A 22,230-nucleotide genomic window follows, 5' to 3' on the forward strand; every position below is an offset into this window, starting at 1 on the left:
AACCTGATACCATTTTCTCTTAGGAAATAATATATCTGTTACTCCAGGTTAAATTTGTAGTTAGAAAACTGCAAATTATTGAGGAGTAAAGATACCAGTTTGAGGACTAAGGTGCGTCTGACTCGGGACACAGTCTTTCTGATTATTTACTATCTATCAGAGAGCTGGACAGTGAATAAGGATGCCAGGAAAATAAGTGATGCCTTTGAGCTGTGGTGCTGGAGAAGAGCACTGAACAGCCCATGGACAGCCAAGAGAAGATATGTCTTGGTGACGGTGCAGCCAGAGTGCTCTTCAGAGGCAAGAATGATGAGGCTTTGCCTAATATACTTTGGACATGTTACTAGGAGCTACTGTTCCTTGGAAAGAGACATGATACTGGGAAGGGCGGAGGGTCGGGGAAGAGAGGAAGACCCTCATCCATGTGTATTGACATGGTAACTGCGGCAACGGGGTCTAGTGCGACAGGAAGTGTGAAGAAGGCACAGGATAGAATAGGGTTCAGATCTTTCTCTCACACATCGCTATGAGTCATACTCCACTCGACGGCACCCAACAACAACAACTCCAGGTGTTACTGAAACAAGAAAACATGAAACCCTTGGGTGATACCTTCTCTTTTAACATTGCTTTTAGCATCCTTCATTCTCAACCCCACTCACGGTGCTTTTCCTTTGGTTCCAGTGGCCAAGGATGTCAATATTCTTTTTGATGAATTAGAAGCTGTCAACAGTCCTTGCAAAGATGATGATTCTCTCCTACACCCTGGGAACCTGACCAGTACTTCTGACGATGCTAGCAGATTGGAAGCAGGGGGAGAGGTAAGAGTGTGTTTTTTCTCAAAAATAGAACTCTTGGTCCAGATGGAACCTGTGAAGCAGGATCCAGTGAACTACTTACTATTTAGTCATCATTTCAGCAAACTGTTGGTGGCGATTGTTGTGTCCGCTCTGACTTGTGCCAACTTTGTGCATTGTAGTGGAATAAAACATGGCGTGTTCCTGCACCTTCATCATGGTTTTTGATATGGTTGAATCTCCATTGTTGTGGTTGCTCTGTTCATCTAGTTCATTAAGGGTTTCTCCTAATTTTTTTTCACTGCCTCTCTGCTTCACTAAACGTAATGTTCATTTATAGCAATTGGTCTTTCCTGATGATGTCTCTCAGATGAGCTAATCAGTCTTGCCACCACACCTGTGAGGAGCATCTCAGTTGAATTTCTTCTAACAATTATTTATTTGTTCTTCTAGCGGTTCACAACATAGCCATTATTCTCGGCCAGCACCATGATCCATGAAAGTAAGGAACAAGTTTTATCTATCTTCATTCTCCCCAGTGAGTCTCCCACATTTCAAGTATCTTGGGCTATCGCTGACAGCATAACTGTAACAATGAAATATAAGAAAGCCCATCAGAGATCACATGGATGGCTCCGGATCCAGCAAGAGCCAGACCTATTGTTCATAGGGTCATAGTGAGTCATAGTGGACCCGAGGGCACCGAGCAACAAACGACAAGAGCAGCTTGACACCACACCCGACGTCCATGCATTTTTTTAAGACAATAATTTAGATGAGATTCTTCAAACTACTCAACACCCTGAGTACACAATCAACACCCCAAGCGTCACTAATTAGTATCAATTAAGCCTTACAAGCAAATATGGACTTCTTGTTCTAAATCCCCAGCTCTGAGAACAGTAACATAATGTGGACTTCAGGAGATTGTGTTGTCTGAGCCTAAATTTCCATTTAACACTAAAATCTGGAGACTTGTTACAATTACTGTATAAATAGACCCATCTGCTCCTGTGTCATTTGGGCAGAAATACTTCTGGAGAAGTGTTCACCATTGATCAGGTTGCATTTCAGTTGAGTTTAATATATTCTCTGTGCATGCCCTGGGTATAAGTCATAGAAGCCCAGTATCAGAGTAATTGTTTTATTGCCTATTCCTCATGCATTTTTATAATCCCAGAAACAGTTAAATTAACCCTGAAAGGATAGCATCTTTGAAGAGAGAAATGTGTTTACATATTTCTAACAGACTTCCAGACTTTTTTTTTTTTAAAAAAAAAAAAACAGACCTGTGTGAGGGTGGATTTTGTTTTAAGAGGGGATATTTAATTCTCTCATCTCTTAATATATATATTTCGAATGCAGTAATATATGATGGATTTTGCTCAGGATCTCAGTAAGCAACTAAGCTCAGCTCCTTAACTTGGTGGTGGGTGTTGTTAGATGTTATCAAGTTAGCCCCGAGTCACAGTCGCCCCCAGTATGACAGAATGTAGCTTTGCCCCGTGGGCAGCTGTCTTCTCGAGTATTGATTAAGAAGTCTCAAGCCTGAGGTCTACTGGGGCATTTTTGAGTGCCTTCCAACCTAAGGTGCTCATTTGCACATATTCAACACTAGTTTGTAGTGCAGTGTACGTTTTCATTGACCAAGTCTTTGGAAGTGGATTGCTCAGTCTCCTTAATCTGTCTCAGTTTGGAAACCCTGCTGACATCCGTCCAATGAGAGTGACCCTGGGATATTTTAAATCCCAGTGCCATGGCTTCCAGCATCATAGCAACACACAGGCCATCATGGAATGACAATCTGACAGACGGGTAGTAGCCTCTGAACTTGTAGATGTGGAAGCAGACTCAGAAAGATTAGGGTTTTCCCCAGATAGACTGTTCTTCATGGGCAACCAAGCCTCCTCCTGACACATTAGCTGAACCCAGTTTTCAAAGGCAGGTGCTGCTGTGCTAAATCCACAGAGTAGTTTCTTTTCTGGGCATCGTTTTAGGACTTTTAAAGTGTTGATTCAGGTATAATCCTGAGTGCACATAATACAAAAGCTCAAAGAACAAACAGTGGCAATTGTTCATCTTTTGACAACATCTGCATTGAGTTATGGTGGTACTTCCGTGTAGACAGAGTTTTAAGTTGTACCTCCCGCCCCATCTGACTGAGAGTTTCCTTTTGGATGAGGAGAATCACAGTCGTATACTTGGTACCTGCAGATAGGAGATCAGGAGACATATTGCACTGGGAGAGTCTGCAGTCAGGGGCCTCTCCAAATTATTGAGGAGCAATGATGGTAGTTTGAGGACTAAGCTGCACCTGATCCAGGCCATGGTCTTTTCTGTCACTTGCTGTGCTTCTGAGAGCTAGATGATGAATAAGCATAACAGAAGAAGAATTGATGGTTTTCAACAGTGGTGTTGGAGAAGAGTACTGAGCATTCCATGGACTGCCGTAGAACAAACAGTTATGTCCTGGAGAAGGTGCAGCCAGGTGATCCTTGGAGGCAGAGGATAAAAGCTTAGTCTTACATATTTTGGGCATGTTGTTAGGAGAAGCTATTCCTTGGAGAGGGACACTATGCTTGGGAGAGTGGAGGGCCGGCAGAAGAGAGGAGCACTTTCAACCAGGTGGATGGACCCAGTGGCTGCAGCGATGGGATCAAGTGTGTCGGATTATGAGGATGGTGCAGGATAGGCCAGGATTCAGACCTATTGTTCACAAGGTCTCTCTGAGTTGTACTCAAAACTCGAAGGCACTCGATAACAATGTATATTGCTCAAGTGCGGGAATGTGTGTGAGCCTTTGAATGGTGCAATGGCCTTTGAAGGCCCAACATGCTTGCCTTCTTCCTATTAACTACTTCTTAGGGTTAACTAAACCTTCTTAGTGTTAACGATTTGGAAATGGATTCATTCTGTACTCTAGAGCTAGATTCCTGTTTCTATTCAGCCAAGTTCATAGGCATGTATGTTTTGGAACTCAATCAGCCTGAGAAATCTGTCTCCAGCCTGGTTGGCCCACAGTTAGATTTTTTAGTGTTGCTGATAATCGCAATAAGTTTAAGAAGCCTGCGCAAAAAATCACCGTGTTCCTGTCCCTTTGTTCTTTCCCTTTTATATGCTACATTTGTTAATTGCTGAGTAATATTTATAATTAATAGAAATTATAGTACACAATAAAATTATCATCTTGAACTTTTGAACTAGAATGGTGTCTTTCAAGTAATCAGGATAGTAGGCTACTAACTACAATTTTTTCATAGTATAATAGAAAAAAGAGTAGATGTAAGTAAAATGGTTAGGTGTTATTTTGTGAACTTTTGCTTCACATATTGCGTATCTGTGTGTGTGTGTGTGTGTGTGTACATATAGATGTAGGTCACAAAATAAAATGTTTTTATTATTATGGGGAAAATCATTTGTGAAGCATTGAATTCAGGTATTACTCATAGCATTAAAGCTGATTTTAATTTCGTCCTTTGCATTCCTAGAGATACCATCTTTCTGAATGTTTGCAGTTTTAAAAATTATTTTGCTCTAAAAATACACTTTCTACAAAAAGCCATAGCCTTGAAAGTTGTTTTTTCTTTATTTTTCCATTTTATGCTTTTAAAAAAATGCGAAATCTTGTGACATTTTTTCTTCTGCAAGTAATTTTTTTTTCTTTTTGAAAACTCCATACTTTATTTAATTTTTTTTCTTTTATACTGGTTTACTTACAAAGTTCGTATGCATTGGTTTTCACACTGTATATTTACCCACTGTCAGTATTGTTTTTAAGATTTGTTCTTGTTAAATATGACTGTCTATTATTGATTCATTGTTGCTGCATAATATTCTATATAGTATACAATTTATTTACTTGTCCATCTATTGACTTCTAAGAAGGTTCCCATTTTTTAAACATTATGCTGTTTGGAATAATATTGTTGTAACTACTCTGTGTGCATGTGTGTGCCTGTGTGTGTGTGCTTCTGTGTGTGTGCGTGCCTGTGTGTGTGCGTGTGTGTGTGTGTGTGTGTGTGTGTGTGTGTGTGTGTGTTTTCTAGGTGTCATAAAATATTTTCTGTAGGGCTGCATGTTATGCAAAATGTTCAGTTTTACAAGATAATTCCAGTGTGTTTTTCACAGTGATTATATCCGTTTCACTCTCACTGTAGAAGAGGATAGTTTTCTGTTGTCCTCCATCCTAACCACAAATTTATATTGTTGAGTATCTTAATTTTCATTCACTGGACTCCATCCCTTTTCTAGTTTTCATATTCTCTTGCATATATTTTTCATTAATAAAAATGAAATTCTAATAAGACAAAAAGGGGCAAATAATTTTGTTTTAGCTCTTTTTAGTTACTTGCTAGAGGCTCATTTTATGAGAAGCTTAAGCTGATCCCTTTCTCTTTGTGTGTAGACAGTGCCGGAAAGAAACAAGTCAAATGGACTCTATTTTAGAGATGGAAAGTGTCGAATTGACTACATTCTTGTGTACAGAAAATCCAACCCCCAGACTGAAAAGAGAGAAGTATTTGAAAGAAATATCAGAGCAGAAGGATTACAAATGGAAAAAGAGGTAAGTGGTTTGTTTGAATGGGAGAAAATACATGTTACATATACATCTGTTCATATCAAGAGAAAGATATCAACTGGCTTAGTGGGAAGGAGTTGAACTGCCAACCAGAAGGCATGTGGTTCGAATCTACCAGCTTCTTCTCAGGAGAAAGATGCGCAGTCTTCCATGTAATTTACTGCCTCCAAAAAGGATCAGTTATGAAGCAGATCAAACAGAATCAATTTTAAGACAGGCAATTAGTATGTTAACTGACATTTCATTTGTTCAGAATCACTTGGAAAAGTTCTGTTAGAAATACATAGCATCATTTGCCTTTGAGAAGATTTCAGTACCAAATGATTCCTTGAGAATCAAAATATCCTGTTTCAATTACATGAGTTGTTTGAAAGTGGTGTTACTTACCTGGATTCCTAGGTAGACTTTTTCTCTGACTGTGTACATGGTGACTTTTCATTGCTTGGATTAAATAAAATCTTTTGGTAACATTCTGAGAAATTTAGTGAGATGGGGGAGCCTCACACACCCAAAGAGATAAGCTAATTTGACCCAAAACAGCTGGAACACACAGAATTATGTCCTTTTATGGAATATTCTGATCGCTTTCGCCAGGTTCTCAAGACCAAAAACTATTTTGTCAGTATTTTTTCCTTCTTTCTTGCATGAGTTTGGATTTTTATCTTCGTTTTTTAATCATGAAGTTAGATGTATTCAATTTACAACATTTCTAATTTTGCAGAGGAGGTTTTGATGGAAGGACTCAGTAAAGAAGATACAGAAGGCCCAGTTAAAGCTCGGATCATAATCCCTGATAAGATTATTTTGTACGCAGGAATACTGTACTCAGTTCTAGAACTTGGCTCTGCGGACTGAATTACTGACCTCAGATTTTTCCCTGAACACTGTGTACAGTTTCTGCAGCTTTTTTGGTAGTAAAGAATATTAATTTCTTGGCAAGTAGAGATATTTGTTCTTATTCTGTCCCCCAAGATTCCAGGGATAAATATCTGGAGGCAGACATCCAGGTTTTTCTGTGTAGTGTCGCAGGTCTCATGGTGTGAAGTTCACCCATTCACCCATTGATTTGTTGTAAGCATATTATATCTGTACTCATCGTACTGATCTTGGAATACTGGAGATACCTGGGATTTTTCCGTGTCTGTCTGAGTTATCTCAACTTGCGAGCATTTAAAAGACAGAAGCAGTATTGGTTTTTTTCTGAAATACTTCCAACAAGAGAATTAGAAAAACAAGATGAATATCCCCGGAAGGGAACAGGTTCTTCTTATTAAGAAATAGAACTAGTTTACTCAAAACCATCCCAGTTGGAGGCCCCCTGAAGCAGTAGAAGGAATTAAATCTACTGTTTCTTAGCATCTCTATGGGGTTCTAGAAAATCTTTACTCAATCCTCTGGGTGTATCTTTGATGAATCTTGATCCTCACATTCTTATTGAAATTGTTGTATGCTCTTATTTGTTCACATTAATAACACACTATTCCAGAGTTTTTACATGAGATTGAAAAGGTCTGAATTGCCTCATAAGTGGAAATAATGAAGATTCTTTCTCTGATGCATTCCAATGTTCAAAATTATTTCCATCCCAAGTAATACATTAGTCAATGAAATCAGAATTTTATTTTAAGTTATGTAATTGTATATATTCCAAGAGCTTCTTGTGTATGTCTTCTCAATGTCATTGCATAACTAATTAATTAAAATGTAGAAGCTTAATATGTTTTCCAAGTAATAGACATTACTAAAGAAATGGGAGATCTCATATTTGAAAGCCAGTCAAAGATGAAGATTCCACTACCTATTTTATTATAGTGCCCCATACAGCAGAGTTGGCCTTGATCTGAAAAATGAGCTGACTGCTCATGTGATTTTGGATGTATACAAGACAATTTTGTTGGGTCGCAACTTTAACAAATTTTATTAGTTGCTGTTGGCTCCAACTAATGACCAGTGTGTGTACACGTAATAGAATGAAATATTACATACTCCTGTGCCTTTCTTCCTGCTAATAGTAGATTGGAGCCCTTTGCTGCACCTGTTGTATCCGTTCATCTCATTGAATGTTCCCCTTGTTTTAGCTGGCAGTCTACATGGTGTCCTTTTCTAGTAATCCGTCTTTACTGATGATATGTCCACAGTGATCAAGACAAAGTCTCACAATCTTCTCTTTGAATGAGCCTTCTGTTTGTAATTTTTCCCCCCCGTAGGATTGATTTCTTCATTTTCAGTTCACAGTATATTCAATATTCTTCACCAGCACCACAATTCAGATGCATCAATTCCACTTTGATCTTCCTTTTACACTGTCCAACTTTCCAAGCATAAGAAATGTCTGAAAAGAGCATGACCTAGGCTGAGTGCACCTTAAGCTTCAAAGTGATATCATTGCTTTTCACACATTAAAGAAGCTTTTTTGACAGTAAATTTTCCCAGTGCAGCGCATTGTTTGATTTCTTGACCCTTGCTCCTATGGCATTGAGTATGATCTAACTCTAATTGGATCCTTTCATCAAAGAAAGCCTTGGCTATTTCAGTCTTTATTCCATAGAGCTTACTAGTTGGGGGTTTATGTTAGTGGGTGTAGCAAAATTAAAAATGGCAGTAGGCTAATGAATGGTATCATCATATAACAAAACAAAAAAGTTTTTTATGAAAAACCCTGCTACCCCTAAGAGTGATTCTGTAAGCTCAAAATTGTTCTACTAACCAAAAGGTTAGTGGTTTGGACCAGTTATCTGTTCAGTGGGAGAAATACGAGAGTCTACTCTTAGGAAGATTTCTGGCCTTAGAAACTCTGTTGGACAGCTCTGCTCTGTCCTTCAGTGTCATTATGAGTCAGAACTGACTCTATGGTAGTGGGTAAAAAATGAATAAAAGTATTCTCACCAGTAAAGATGGGGATGTCTGTTTGCCTAAATATTTCAGCTTTGGAAACCCAGTGAGACACTTCTTTGTCTTGTACAGTGTCCAGGAGTTATAATCAACTCAAGGCAAGGGGTAGTAATGGATAAATTTTTCTGAGCAACAACCTTCCCATTTTCTTCTTCTCCTATAGGCTCTACCTGTTACTAACAGCCAGGTCTTCCTTCTCTAGAACATTCTTCACAAACAGTCTTGCTCTACTGCCCACACACCCTTTTAGTCTGTGAACACTGAGCTCTTCCTCAGTCTCCAGGCCTCAATTTCACCTCCTCACAGCCTCAGACTGAAGGACTTCTGCAGGCTCCTCCCTGATAAGAATGCATCAGAGAATTATATAGTCCCAAGTAATTAAAATGCCCCTTGGTTGAACAGCAAATGAATTGTCCTCTGCTAACCTAAATGTGGAGTCTCTCTGGCAGTTCAACTTTACCAGCAACTCTGAGACAGAGAGAGAGAGAGAGAGAGAGGCATTCTCCTCCGGTGTGATTAGTGGCACAGGAGACTCGCTGGAGAGTCAGCTGTGCATCGCTTCCAACTTGATGGCAATGAGTGATGGTTAAAACTCTCATATGTTCATATAAATTACATGAGATTTCTAAATACACACACACACATAAAGGTTTGATTGTTGGGTGTTGTTGAGTTGAGTACAACTCATAGCAACCCTATGAACAGACGACTTAAACCGTGCCCTGTATGCTGCCATTCTCATCACCTCTGACTAGGAGAGACTGTTGGTACAGTTACCGTGTCAGTCCATCTTGTTGGGAGCCTTCCTGCCCTTTGCTGACCCTCTGCACCAAGGAGTGCGTGCACTTGCTCATTTGCCTGTGCGCATGCTCCCACTCACCCTCGTGTACGCTATCTCTACATATACATGGATATATCTTCTCTCTATATATTCTCATTCTCTCTCCCTCTCCGTCCCTGTTTCTCTCTCTAGATAGATAGATATAGAGATATAGACAGCTAGATATAGAGATATAGATGATGTAGAGATAGAGATAGATATATAGATGTGTGTGTATATATATATATACGTGCATATATGTATAGTCGTGTGTGTACTCACACAGAATATGGTTTTTTGGTTGAGAACTGTCAAGTCATTATGTCAGAACCAGCAGCTTTATGTCAGTACAAGGCCAGCAGCTGCTCCATGGGAGAAGCACAGGCAGTCTCATGCCATCTCTTTAACTGCCTCTGAAAACCCACTGGAGGGTCAGCTATAGGTCGGTTCTACCTTTATGGTATATAACAACAATGTACATATGTGTGTGTATTCTTTCTTTCATCTCTCTCTCTCTCTCTCCACACACACAGATATACACACACATATATAAATGCATCCAAAAGTTGCACGTTTTTCCAAAACAGTTGGTCTTATTTAGAAGCATTCCAAATATATAGGGAGAGTTGATAGCTGCTGAGAGGTCAATGATTCAAATCTACCAGCTGCTCCATGATAAAAATACTGCAGTCTAGAAAACCCTGCAGGACCACTATGCACTTTTATATAGGGTCTCTCTGAGTCAAAGTCAACTTGATAGAACACAACCACCACATATATATGTATGTACTTGTCCAACTACTATCTATATGTATGTCTAGTAATACTATGTTTCACTTATAGCTAGGATGTGAAAGGGTTTTTAATAGTTATTTTTGAAAGTTATTGTTGTTGTTGTTGTTGTTGTTGTTGTTGTTGATTGCCATCGAGTCAAGCACAACTTATAGTGACCCTGTGAACAAAAGCTCTGAAGGTTTTCTGTAACTATCATCATTTATCAAAGTTCATAGAGTTTCCAGAGGCATGTAGTTTAGGAAGTGGAAAATATGTGAAATGAAATATTTTAGATGATATACGGACTTATCGAGAATTGTGACCCACAAGTGATTGCAGTTTGAGTTATTTTAGTAAGTGCTTGTGGCAGACACACCCGAAGGTCTATAATACCTGTTTCTTGGTTTCATACCTTTGTCTAACCCCCTCCTCTTATGTGCAAGCAGTAACTGACCTTTGCTTTAAGCAATAGAATGTGGTACATGCCTTGGATTTTCACACCTGTGACTATATCACACCATCTGATTCAGGTCTTGGTCTTTTCAATCACTTGTTTTGCAACTGAGACAATGAGTAAGGATGATAGAGGAAGAGCTGATGTCTTTGAACTGTGGTGTTGGAGAAGAGCACTGAGTATCCCATGGCCTGCCTAAAGAACAAAAGGATATGTGTTGGGAAAAGTGCAGCCGAGTTCTGCTTGGAGGCAAAGATGGCAAAGCTTCATCATTCATAATGTGGACATGTTGCTAGGAGAAACTATTCCTTAGAGATGAGCATCAGGCTTGGAAAGAAGGAAGATCAGTGAAAGAGAGAAAGACCTCCAACAAGATCAATAGACAGTGACTGCAGCAGTGGGCTCAAGTGTGTCAGAGAGATGATGTGGACAGCACAGGACAGGAGAAGATTCAAGTCTGTTGTTCATAGGTCACTATGAGTTGTATTTAAGTCAACAGCACATAATAACAACAGCAGCATGTAAGACTTCCTTTTAGCAGACTGATGTTGGGGATACCCTCCCTTGCTACCTTTGAAGAAGTAAGCTCCATGTTGTAAGATGGGCTGTGAAGACAGTCATGTTACTAAACAAGAGGGGTTCTTTCTCTAGTGAATTGGCAATAAAAGACAGAGTACAATAACCAGAGCACTTTATTGCAGATCTGGGAGAACAGTGAGATTCTTCTCAAAAACTGCTTCCCCATCTGGGAGTGATCTTTAGTTTTTATACTTGGATTAAATGCTAATCTACTTAATATGTTACTTTTGTCAATTTAAGTTACAAGATTTCCGCATTTAAAAAGAATACCTTGCATATAGTTATTAGTAAACAGACAATATATGAAATAGTTAACATATGACTGAAAAACAGTTTTGCAACGGTAAATGGTAAATGCTAATTGAAGAAAGATGCATTTTCCTTAGGGGGTAAACAGGCAGCTTATGGTACAATTTACATATAGCTGAGAAAAATAGTTTCAAAGAAGTAAATGCTAATCTAGGAAAGATGCATTTCCTCTCCTGGTAGACTGGCAATTTAATGACTAACAAAATGAAAAGAAGACTTAAAAGGCAAACGAACTAGTTTTATAGGCTAGAGGCAACTGATACCAGTCTTATAGCTATACTAACTAATATGTTTGGATAATTCTGAATTTATTAATACCACTCCATCAGTGATGTGGCAAGAAAAGATGGGCAGGCCAGTAGGACCTGAGAGTGGACTCCAGTAACAGTAAGAAAATACGGATGTCAGTTCTACAATTGCAAAGAACTTTATTATATCAATAGTCTGTAGGGATTTGGATGTAACTTTTCTAGACTTGAACCTCTCATGAGATTGTAGCACCACCGACACCTCCCTCCACCAACACCTGGATTGCAGCCTGGTAAAATCCAACAGACAAACTGTGAGGTAATTTATATGGGACATTTTAAACACATTGACATATGTTCTGCTTTAAAAGCAAAACAAATATTTCATGTGGCTGGACTATAATAAATCTGAAGATAATATCTGTTCCTCCTTGGATTTTTGTACCCTGAAGACTTAGCTCAATGCTTGACAAGTGAAATGTTTTTGCTATAAAAGTGTTAATAGTGTATCTCATTGAGTCTCTGAATAATACTAGTCAGTTCAATCCTAATCCTAAAGGTTCTCAGCTGGGCATATTATCTCAACATCAAGCAAACAAAGGTCCTCACCACCAGGCCAGTTGGCAGTAACATGAAAGATGGAGAAAAGATTAAAGTTGTTAACGATTTCATCTTGCTTGGATCCAAAATCAACACTTTTGGCATAAGCAGTCAGGAAATCAAAAGACAAGTTGCTTTTGGACAGTCTGTTGTCAGGACCCTCTTCAGAGTGCTAAAGAGCAACAATGTCAGTCTAAAGACTAAGGTGCACCTGATACAGGCTGCAGTCTTCTCAATTGTTTGCTATGTATCTGAAAGTTGAACAGTGACCAGGGATGACAGAAGAACCATTGATCACTTTGAGCTGTAGTGCTGAAGAAAATTATTGAACATACTTAGACTGCCAAAGAAAACAATCTGTCCTGGAGAAGGTGAAACCAGGAAGCTCCTTGAAGGCAAGAATTTTGAAACTCTATCTCACATATTCTTGGCACGTTTCCAGGAGGGACCAGTCCTTGGAGAAAGACATTATGCATCTAGAAGGGTCTAGAGTCAGTGCAAGAGAAGAAGACCCTGGATGACATAGACTGAAACAGTAATTGCGGCAAAGGGTCAGGTGTGTCAAGAGATGATGAGATTGGCTTAGAATAGGGCAAAGTTCAGAGCCATTATTCATTGAGTCATTATGAGTCGTGGATTTGACAGCACATAACAACAACAATTCCTTAAGCAGAGTTGATGTTCTGTCCTTTGTAGATTGTTTTGTAACATACCTGTCCTCTACATGCTAAATACTAGTAATACTCTCACCAGTTATGACAGTCAAAAATACTTCCATACATTTTCAAGTGTCTCCTCGATAGGGGACACATTATCCATGGTAGAGAGCCACTGATGTGAGAACCCTTGAATCTAGCAATGTGTAGTTTGTCTAACCTAATGAGATACTTATAAGTATTAATTAAGGCTGGTCCATTTTCATTCATGTGGACCAGCATAACAAACCATTGTTCATGTCAGATACTTGGAAAACAGAAGCTTGTATATAAGAAGAATAGGATAAGCTCAGACAGTCCTCTCAAGCCAAACAACTGGCAGTTGGCACAGTCAAGAATGCCCTGTGAACCAAGAGGCTGCACACCTCGAGCACTTTGAACCCATCCGTGAATCCTCAAGAAAAGAGGCATAATCTCCTCCCATTTAGATTTACAGCTGCAGAAGCCCAGGGGCGGGGGGGTTACTAAGAGTTAGAACCACCTTGATGTCAATGAGTGAGTGAACTAACTAAATGACCGTGAACAAAGCTCTGAACCTGTCTGTGCCTCAGGATACAGAATCTGGCACTGGAACACAAAAAGTATTCCATCTGTTTATGTCCATAAAGAAGACAGTAGCTTCAACTACTGCTTCTCCTGGTTTTCTGATCTTAGGCAGTCACCCTCTTGTATTAGACAGGCTTGGTTACAGATGCAGTGCTGAGGTCATCTCTTTGACAGAGTGTCTCTGGCTTGTGTCTAGGAGTGTCATTTTGTCACTGGGGCTCAGTCCTCTTAAAGTGTAACAAACCACAGTCTCTTGTCTCATTCTCGCCCCTCAGAAGAGTGATCACTGGCAATCTAAACTCTCTTATCCAAAAGTGGAGGTTCCCTCATCTCACTACTCCTCTTTTCTTTCTCTCATACTCTCATTCTCTCACTCTAATTTCCTTGACTTCTTTTGCTGGTGAAGAAGACAAATAATCAAAACATTTCTCTTGCCAGGGCAGGATGACCTGTGCAAATTTACCTTGAACTGATTTACTCAAAGGACTGTTCTGAACCAATCCATAATTTGTCTGACTCATGCATAATTTGTCTTCTCTCAAGACATAACAGCATTAAAAGGGGAGAAAATAGCCGTTACAGCTCAAGAACTGAAGTTGCATTGTGAGATACCATTATTATTCCACAAGAAGAACTTAATTTGAATGATCTTTTGTGCTAAGTTGAACTTGTCGATTGGAAACACTTTTTGCCTTAGATGCTTAACGTTTCTTAGATGTTCACTGTGGGCACTGTCCTATTGCAACTGTGAAACGTGTCAAATGAACTGAGGTCTTCACTTCATGGTGTTATTTGTTCTGTTAAACTGCTGGAAATTATTTAAAGTACATTGTGTTGTTATTGTTGTCTGATCCTGCCGTGCTCATAACTGTTGCTGTTTGAACCCATTGTTGTGTCCACTGTGTCATCCCATCTCTTCCTCTTTTTATTAACCCTCTGATTTACTAAGCATGAAGTCCTTCCCCAGAGGCTGGCCTCTCCTAATACATGCACAGAGGCTTTAAGTCACGATCTATATAATGACACACAGTAACAACAGTGAGCCTGCATTAAAGATGGATGGAGAGACAGTAAAGCCTTGAGGCAGTTTCTCCTCACTGCTGTTGAGTCTGTTCCAACACACAGTGACCATCCATTGAGGTTTCTGGGCTTGTAAATCTTAAAAGGAGATTTCCCATCTCTCTCCTCTGGTGGGTTCACAATATTGAACTTTTGGTTAGCAGCGCTCCAAAGTGAGTGATACCAGGAGCTTGTCTGAGAACCGCTGAGGATCTTGAAGATGTCTTTCTAACACACATAGGATTTTCCAAAGCTCACTTTTCACTGCTTGAAACTTCATAGTTCCATATACAACTCTGCCTACCTGTTTCAGAGAAGAATGACCTCCCCATTTCCACCTTCCATACCTCTCCTGTGTGCTTCTCACTGGGTGATTCTAACCCAGATCCACTTGGGACAAGGGGAAGGAGAATAGTGACTCCGGAAAATGTGAGTTCCTCATAAGAGGTTCCAGATGTGCAGAGTTAACAGCAAACACTAGAATACAGCTGCTGAATTACCTCTTAACAGGTCTTACAGGCCACCTCTTCCTTCATTTAAGGCTATGCCAACCCATCTCTGAAATACGCAAATTGTTTTACAGGTTGTGAGGCAGGAACCTGAACCCCTGCCCTTCAAGATAATAAGTAAGCAGCTATTTTCTGGTTTTTTCTATGGCTTTGGCTCAATAAATTTCCCACAGTTACAGGCCTCCCCTACACCCACACGTTTTCCCAGTGTCGGCATTAGACAGTTCTCTTTGTTCAAAACTGAGCTGAAATAATTCATTTGGACCAGACCTTTAATTTGAGAATAAGACAACAGTAGTCACAAGCCTGCAAAAGAAACTATCTGTGTGATGGGATGTAGAAGGAGGGAGAAAAAAGACAGGAAAGAAGAGTTAAAAATGGCTTTCTCCACTTTGCCCACAAGAAGAATGAAAGAAAACAAAACGATTCCTAAACCATTTCCATCCCCTGAAGTGTTCGAGTAACAATCATGTGAGTACAGGCCATAAACATCATTGTACATTCTAGACACTGTAAAATAAAAAATAATTAATGCTTAATTGTATAGTTACGTTGTATTGCCCTGTAACAATTCCAGAACCTAAGATTTAAAATGATAGTTTATATTGCTTTCAAATCTGCACTCAGGTAGGGCTCATCAGCTGAGTGGCACTACTTAGATTTGGGTTCCCTTTGAAGGCTGCTTGCTTAGATAGACAACAAATTGGCTCTTGCTCTCAATGAGGTTGTGGGTTGTGGACCTAGGTTCTTTCCTCTCTGCAAGCTCCCTGGATTTTCCAGTGATATGGCAGCTGGGTTTCAAAAGCCAATGTCTGGAAGAGCAAAGGGGAATACATGTTTATGACCTCACCCTAGGGAGCTCAGGTAGCTTAGTCTCTAGGGAGCTGTGCTATTAAACCAAAGATGACTTCCTTCTGGCAGTCTGAATCCACCAACTTAACTTGGGAGAAAGATGAGCAGTCTTCTCCTGTGTAGTTAATAGCTTCAAAAACCTGATGAAGCGTCATCTATGAGTTGATTCCAACTTGATGGCAATGAATTTGTTTGGGACCCTGGAACCTTTATACTTCAACTGAGGCAAGATCAGAAGAGGGAGACAGATTTCCCCTCTAATGGAGAGCAGCAAGTTTCCAGAAGACCAAGGAGATGAGAATATTGTCAGGGTCATCTTTGGGGAAAACAGCCTGATCTATTATGCTTAAGGAGTGATGGAGAGAAATGTAGATCAATTAGAACAGTCTAAAAAGTGTCTCTGGAAGCACTAAGGGGAATTTAAAGCTTTTGGGAAGGCTAGAGGCTATGCCTTGGGTCTTAAAAGATAAATTTGACATTTATAATTATACAGGAGGAAGGTACCAGGACATGGCACTCCAAAGAGGAACCTTGAGTAGAAGCACTGTGAGCCTCTGATTAAGGGGAGTCTTATGGGCCCTGCCTAAGGACACCAGTCATATAAAATTGAGATTTGCCCTACTTCCTGTATAAACACACGTGAACTTAATAATACCTTCAAAGTCCCTATTTCCAAATAAGATCACCTTCACGAGTACCAGAACTTCACCATATCTTTTATGGGTAATTATTAAACCTTAATGCCTTTTTTTTTCTCAACCAAATCCATTCCATGGTGCTTATTTTTAAAGAAAGAGCCATCTTAATGCTGGTTTTTCTTAAAACCAAGGGTTTTACAAAAGCAGCTGTGCCAGCTGTTACCTGCAGACTTCACCAAGATCGTCATGTCTTCTGACAAGATGATGGCACTTAACAGGAGTCCTTTGTTTTACAGTCCCATTCTCCAGCCTGAATTTTTCTATTCCTGTTGAAATTAAAAAGAATTTTGAAGAAGACTGAGTAGAGTAGGCAGAAGAGTGAAACTGGACTGTACACAATTTGGCTTAACCTTAGCAGTCCAGCAGGCAGGAAAGAAAATTTTACATGAGGAGACCTCACACCCATTAATGTTTCAGCAATGCATTATGTCTCCTCCTGGGGCTTCTCCTCCTCTTCAGTCTGCAGGTTGTTGATTCACTAAGTTTATTATTTTGTATTGAACAGCAGTAAATCACTTTGCCATTCAAGTGACGCTGCCTTGATTCAGTTTTTCAGATTGTAATAAGTGTTCGTGGGTTTTCTATAATTCCATCCTTCGCCCAGTGACTCAGGGACAGCACAGCACTCCTTTTAAAGGATAACCCTGTTCGAGGCTTCCACTATTGCTTTTGATTGCTGGGAGTGATCTTCCACCCAGCCATTCTGTGAAAACTCCACTTAATGGAAAACTGCCAGCCTTGATTCTTTATGTTAACTTTTGCATTATTTGATTGGTGAAACAGGAAAGTAGTGAGTAAGTTCTGAAATCTATTAGTTTGTGATCTACCATTTATTTTTCCATTTGTTCCTAGAGAAGTGGTGTATTTACCCACCTTTAAAATTGAAGTGTCTTCCAGAAAAGAAAAGAAAAAAAAAGTAGTTCTAATACAACTATCAAATACGTTAAGCTAACACTTAGAAGCATAATGTTTCTAAAAAGGAATCTTAAAGAATCTTCTCTGGAGATACTTTAAAGGTGGAATTAAAGGTGAAAATGGATGCAAACATCCATTAGTAATTGAATCATTAAATGCATGAAAGCTGACTCTAGAAAAATTGGAAATTGTTAGAAATTAAATATAACACCTAAAAACTGACATCTCAGGCCTTAGTAAGCTGAGAAGGTTTAATTTTAGCCATTTGGGATCGGATAATCATATGATCTTGGAATGAAAATGGAAGCGGATTGGTGTTTCATATGTTGAGGGGAAAGAATATTAAAAGATCTATCCTCATACTATAAATAATAAGATAATGTTCATATGCATACAAGGAAAACCTGTTTATACAACTATTATTCAAATATACACACCAACTACTAAAGCTTAAGATTAAGAAGTTGGATGTTCCTACCAACTTTTGCAACTTGAAATTAATCAAACATGCAGTCAAGATGCATTAATAATAATTGGCCATTGGAATGTAAAAGTTGAAAACAAAGAAGGGCTGGTAGTTGAAAAATATGGCCTTGGTTCAATGTAGGCAAAATGGCTTTCCCAGCTCATTAGCTTTGATTTCCACCACTTTGGTGAATGGGAATACATGCAAACCAGGTGGGGAAACAACTCATGATTTCATTGCTTGGCTTTTCCAATCCCACCAACTTTACATTGAGCAAGCTTAACAGCAAAGGTGGGAATCTCTTTACCCGTAAGGAAGGAGAAACAGAATATTCAAAACCGATCCTATGGGGCCAGGGATTCCTGTGCTAGTCATATTGGACACAACAGCCACAATGGACAGGAGGTAGAACTGACTTGAGACTCCTGCCCCTTGCAGCCAGAACCTCTCAGCTAAACTTGCTGGAGAACTGAGAGGAAACACTCTAATTGGTAATATTAAACTAGCTTTGTAAAACTGATTGAAGCCACAAGACTGAAGGTCAAAGGGCCTACAATCACACTTGGGAAGCTGCCCTTATTGAGGAATTAGATCCTGCTTCTAACCTGAGTTGTAACCTGTTAATTTCCCCAATAAATCCCATAACCTTGAGTATGATTCTTTGAAGTTTGTGTAGCTATTGCAAAAAATTCCCCACCTAGAGGTAACCCAGTACAGTTGGTGTTAGAATTAGTAGCTATAGGTGCAGGACCATTGAGACTGTGATTGACTTTATAGAAATTGGTTTTGTATTGTGGATGTTATGGATAGGAACTGCTACTCTGAATGAATGTGACAGATGTCATACTTTGCCATCCATATTCTTCTTGCATTCTTTTTACAGTTGGTGATAGGAATGAAGCTGGAGAGAAAATGATAGAATTGTGTATGCTCAGGGCAGTACATGGAAAATGCCATTACATAATAACATAAATGGCAACTGTACACATCAGCTTCTCCTGAAGGAATCAGGTGATCAGAGGGATCAGAGTGACTATTCTGGGGAAAGAGATGTTAAAGCTCAATATCAGCAGTCAAACAAGATGAGGGTTTGATTGTGGAACAAAATATCTGCAAGTTTAAACTGAAACCAAAGAAAGTTAGGACAAGTTCACAGAAACCAAAAAGAACCTTGAGTCTATTCCAATTGAATTAAAATGCCATCTCTAGAATAGATTTGATGAATACTGATAACCAAAGACTTTGTGGGAAGACATCAAAGACATTACAAAGATTCAAAAAGAAAAGATCAGACTGGATGTTAAAAGAGACTGACAGTTGCACTAAACATAGAGAAGGCCAAACAAAGGAGGTGGGGATGCTGAAATAAGAGAAATGAACAGATGGTTTCAAAGGGCAGCTTAAGAAGACAAAACTAAGTATTGTAACAAAATATAAAAAGACCTGGAGACCTTGTACAAAAAGAAAGAACATGCTTAGCATTTCTCAAACTGAAAGAGCTAAACAAATTCAAGCTTCAAGTTGTAATACTGAAGGAAAACTATGGGCAAACTATTGAATGATTCAGGAAGCAGGAAAAGAAGATGAAAGGACTACTCAGAGTCACAGTACTAAAAAGATTTGGTCAACAGTGAAACATTTCAGGAATTAGCACATGATCAAGAATCAGTGGTAACTCAGGAAGATATTCAAACTACTGAAGGCACTGGCAAAAAATACGGCCCTGTGAACTAATGGAATAACTTTGACATGTTTCAACAAGCATAAACAGCCCTGGATGTGCTCACCAGTCAATGCCAAGAAATTTTAGAGACAGCTGTCTGGCCAATTGACTGGAAGACATCAATATTTGTTCCCATTCAAACAGATGATCCAACAGAATGTGAAAATTATCTAATAATATAATTAATATAACATGCATGTAAAGTCTTGCTGAACATTATTTTTAAAAATTTTGATCAAAAATAACTGCTATAAATTCAAGCTGGTTTCAGAAGAGGCCATGGTACAGATGATAGATATAATTGCTGATGTCAGATGGATCTTGGTTAAAAGGAAAGAAGACCAGGAAAATGCTTACTAGTGTTTTATTGGCTATGACAAGATACTTGACTATGTGGATCATAAAAATTCATAGCTAACATTCAGAAGAATGAAAATCCCAAAACGCTTAACTGTACTCATACATGCAAAACCTGTACATAGATCAAGAAGCTCTTGTCTGAAAAGAAAAAGAGTACACTACATGGTTTAAAATCAAGGAAGATGTGTGACAGAGTTGTATCCTTTTTTCATACCTATTCCATTTATATGCTGAGAAAATTATTTGAGCTCCTGTATTCTTTGAAGAAGAATGTGACATCAGGGTTGGAAGAACAACAAACTCATCAGCAACCTGTGCTATGCAGATGGCACAATTTTGCTTGCAGAAAGCGAAGAAAACTTAAAACACTTACTGCAGAACATCAAAACATATAGCCTTCAACGAGGTATCATCTTCCTCCGGTAACAGTAGAAAAGTTAACAGGGCAGCAAGTAATAAAGGTTGGAGAGAATGTGACAAGAAAGGAACCCTTATACATTATCGGTGGGATTGTAAAATGGTATAACCATTCTGGAAGGCAGTTTGGCTCTTCCTCAAAATGCTGAAAATAGAAATTTCACTTGAAATATACTCTGAAAAAGTGAGAACTGAGGCACAAATGGAGACTTGTACACCAATGTTCATAGCAACATTATTCACCATCGCAAGAACATGGAAACAGCCCAGATGTCCAGTCACAAATGAATGGATTGAGAAATTATGGTCATTCACACAGTGGATTACTTTGTAGCATGCAAGAGCACTGATTTTGTAAATTATTACCTAACTTGGGAGGAACTGGAGAACATTATGCTGAGTGAACTTCATCCCACAAGGACAACTATTGTATAAAACCATTATTGTAGAATGAGTATAAGGAGCCAAAGGTGGGGAGGGTAGAATCAGAGGGATTATGATGTGCAGGGAGATTAATCATGGGGTTGTACAATTTGATGAGGGGGTGAGGGAAACTGGAAGAATCTCTTCTAGATATAATAGAATTTTTAAAATAAACTAGAATAATAATAATAATTTTAAAAAATACAGACTTTGGTGTGGATTACATCTCAACACCATGAAAATAAAAATCCTGCCGGCAGGCAACATCAGGATATATGGAGAAATTATTTAAGTTATTACCAGCTTTGTTTTAGTTGAATCCACAATCGACACTCGTGGTAGCAGCAGTCAAAAAATCAAAAGATGTGTTGCACTGGAGACATCGGTCAGCCCCATTTCTCAAATACTAAAGAGAAAGGACATCCATTTAAATACTAAAATATGCCTGATTCACATCATGGTATTTTTGATTACTTTTTACATGTCTGAAAATTAGACTATGAATAAGGAAGAAAATCTATGTCTTTGAATTGTCTTGATGAAGACTATTGAACATGAACTGCCCAAAGAACAAACAAATCTGTGTTGGAAGAATTCAACCAAGATGCATCTAAGAGGCAAGGTTAGTGAAACTGTCTTAGATATTTGGCATATTGTTAGGAGAAGCCAGTCTTTGGAGAAGCACTTCATGCTTGGAAAGATAGAGGTTTAGTGAAAGAAAGGAAGTCTCATGTTGCAGTAATGAAGGATTCCATTGGCAAACTTGAGTAGCATATGATCAAGAGCCAGTGGCTATGCAGGACATCACTAAAGGCATTGGCAAAAATCCTCAACGAGATGGATTAACACAGTGGCTGTAATAATGGGGTGGAGAGTATGAGGAAGGGGCAAGATACGGAAAGTTTCAGTTCTTTTGTTCCTAGAGTTTCTAGGCATCACAGTCAATTTGGCAGCACCTAATAGCAACAATATAGCAACAATACTTAGAACTGAAACTTCTATTTAAATATTCAGAAATATCATTGAATGTACACTGAATATGATAGTGAGCCTACTAATTCATTATCTTAGCCATTATTAAACCATCATTTTACGTCCCTCTTTAAATCACTTTTCCCCCATAGAGTATCATTAGGTCCATTTACTTTGAAAGTAACTGAATTATTTTATTATTTCATTCTTTCATTCTTTTGACTTAGACACCTGACTTGCATGCTTGTTCACACCTCCCTCCTCTGTGCCTGTATGTTAGTTGAAAGTTGCTGGAGGAGGGAGGAGAAAGAACAGCCAATACTTTAACTCATGACCAATCTCAGATGGTACCAAGAGTAGCAAACCTGCACTTTCTGTGTAGGTTTCCAGTGTCCCTCTCCCTAAGAAAGGTGATCCCACAGTATGTGGAAATTATTAAGCAGTATCATTAATATCATATGCAAGAAAAATGTTGTTGAAGATCATCCAAAAATAGTTGGAACAGTGCATTGGAATGGGACT

General features: G+C 38.9%; 1 protein-coding gene across 4 annotated transcripts in view; it reads left to right on the forward strand.

Annotated features, from left to right (window-relative positions):
- ANO4 (anoctamin 4) overlaps positions 1-22,230 on the forward strand; it is a 678,878-nt gene that overhangs the window by 422,244 nt on the left and 234,404 nt on the right. For all 4 annotated transcript variants that reach the window (XM_006888526.1, XM_006888523.1, XM_006888525.1 and 1 more), the window contains 2 exons: positions 685-821; positions 5,203-5,361. In XM_006888526.1, the coding sequence (XP_006888588.1) occupies positions 685-821; positions 5,203-5,361 (296 nt within the window). The remainder of the gene's footprint in view (positions 1-684; positions 822-5,202; positions 5,362-22,230) is intronic.

Source organism: Elephantulus edwardii, unplaced genomic scaffold (genome assembly GCF_000299155.1).
Source record: "Elephantulus edwardii isolate Elephantulus edwardi_28Jun2011 unplaced genomic scaffold, EleEdw1.0 scaffold00068, whole genome shotgun sequence".
Taxonomy (NCBI): domain Eukaryota; kingdom Metazoa; phylum Chordata; class Mammalia; order Macroscelidea; family Macroscelididae; genus Elephantulus; species Elephantulus edwardii.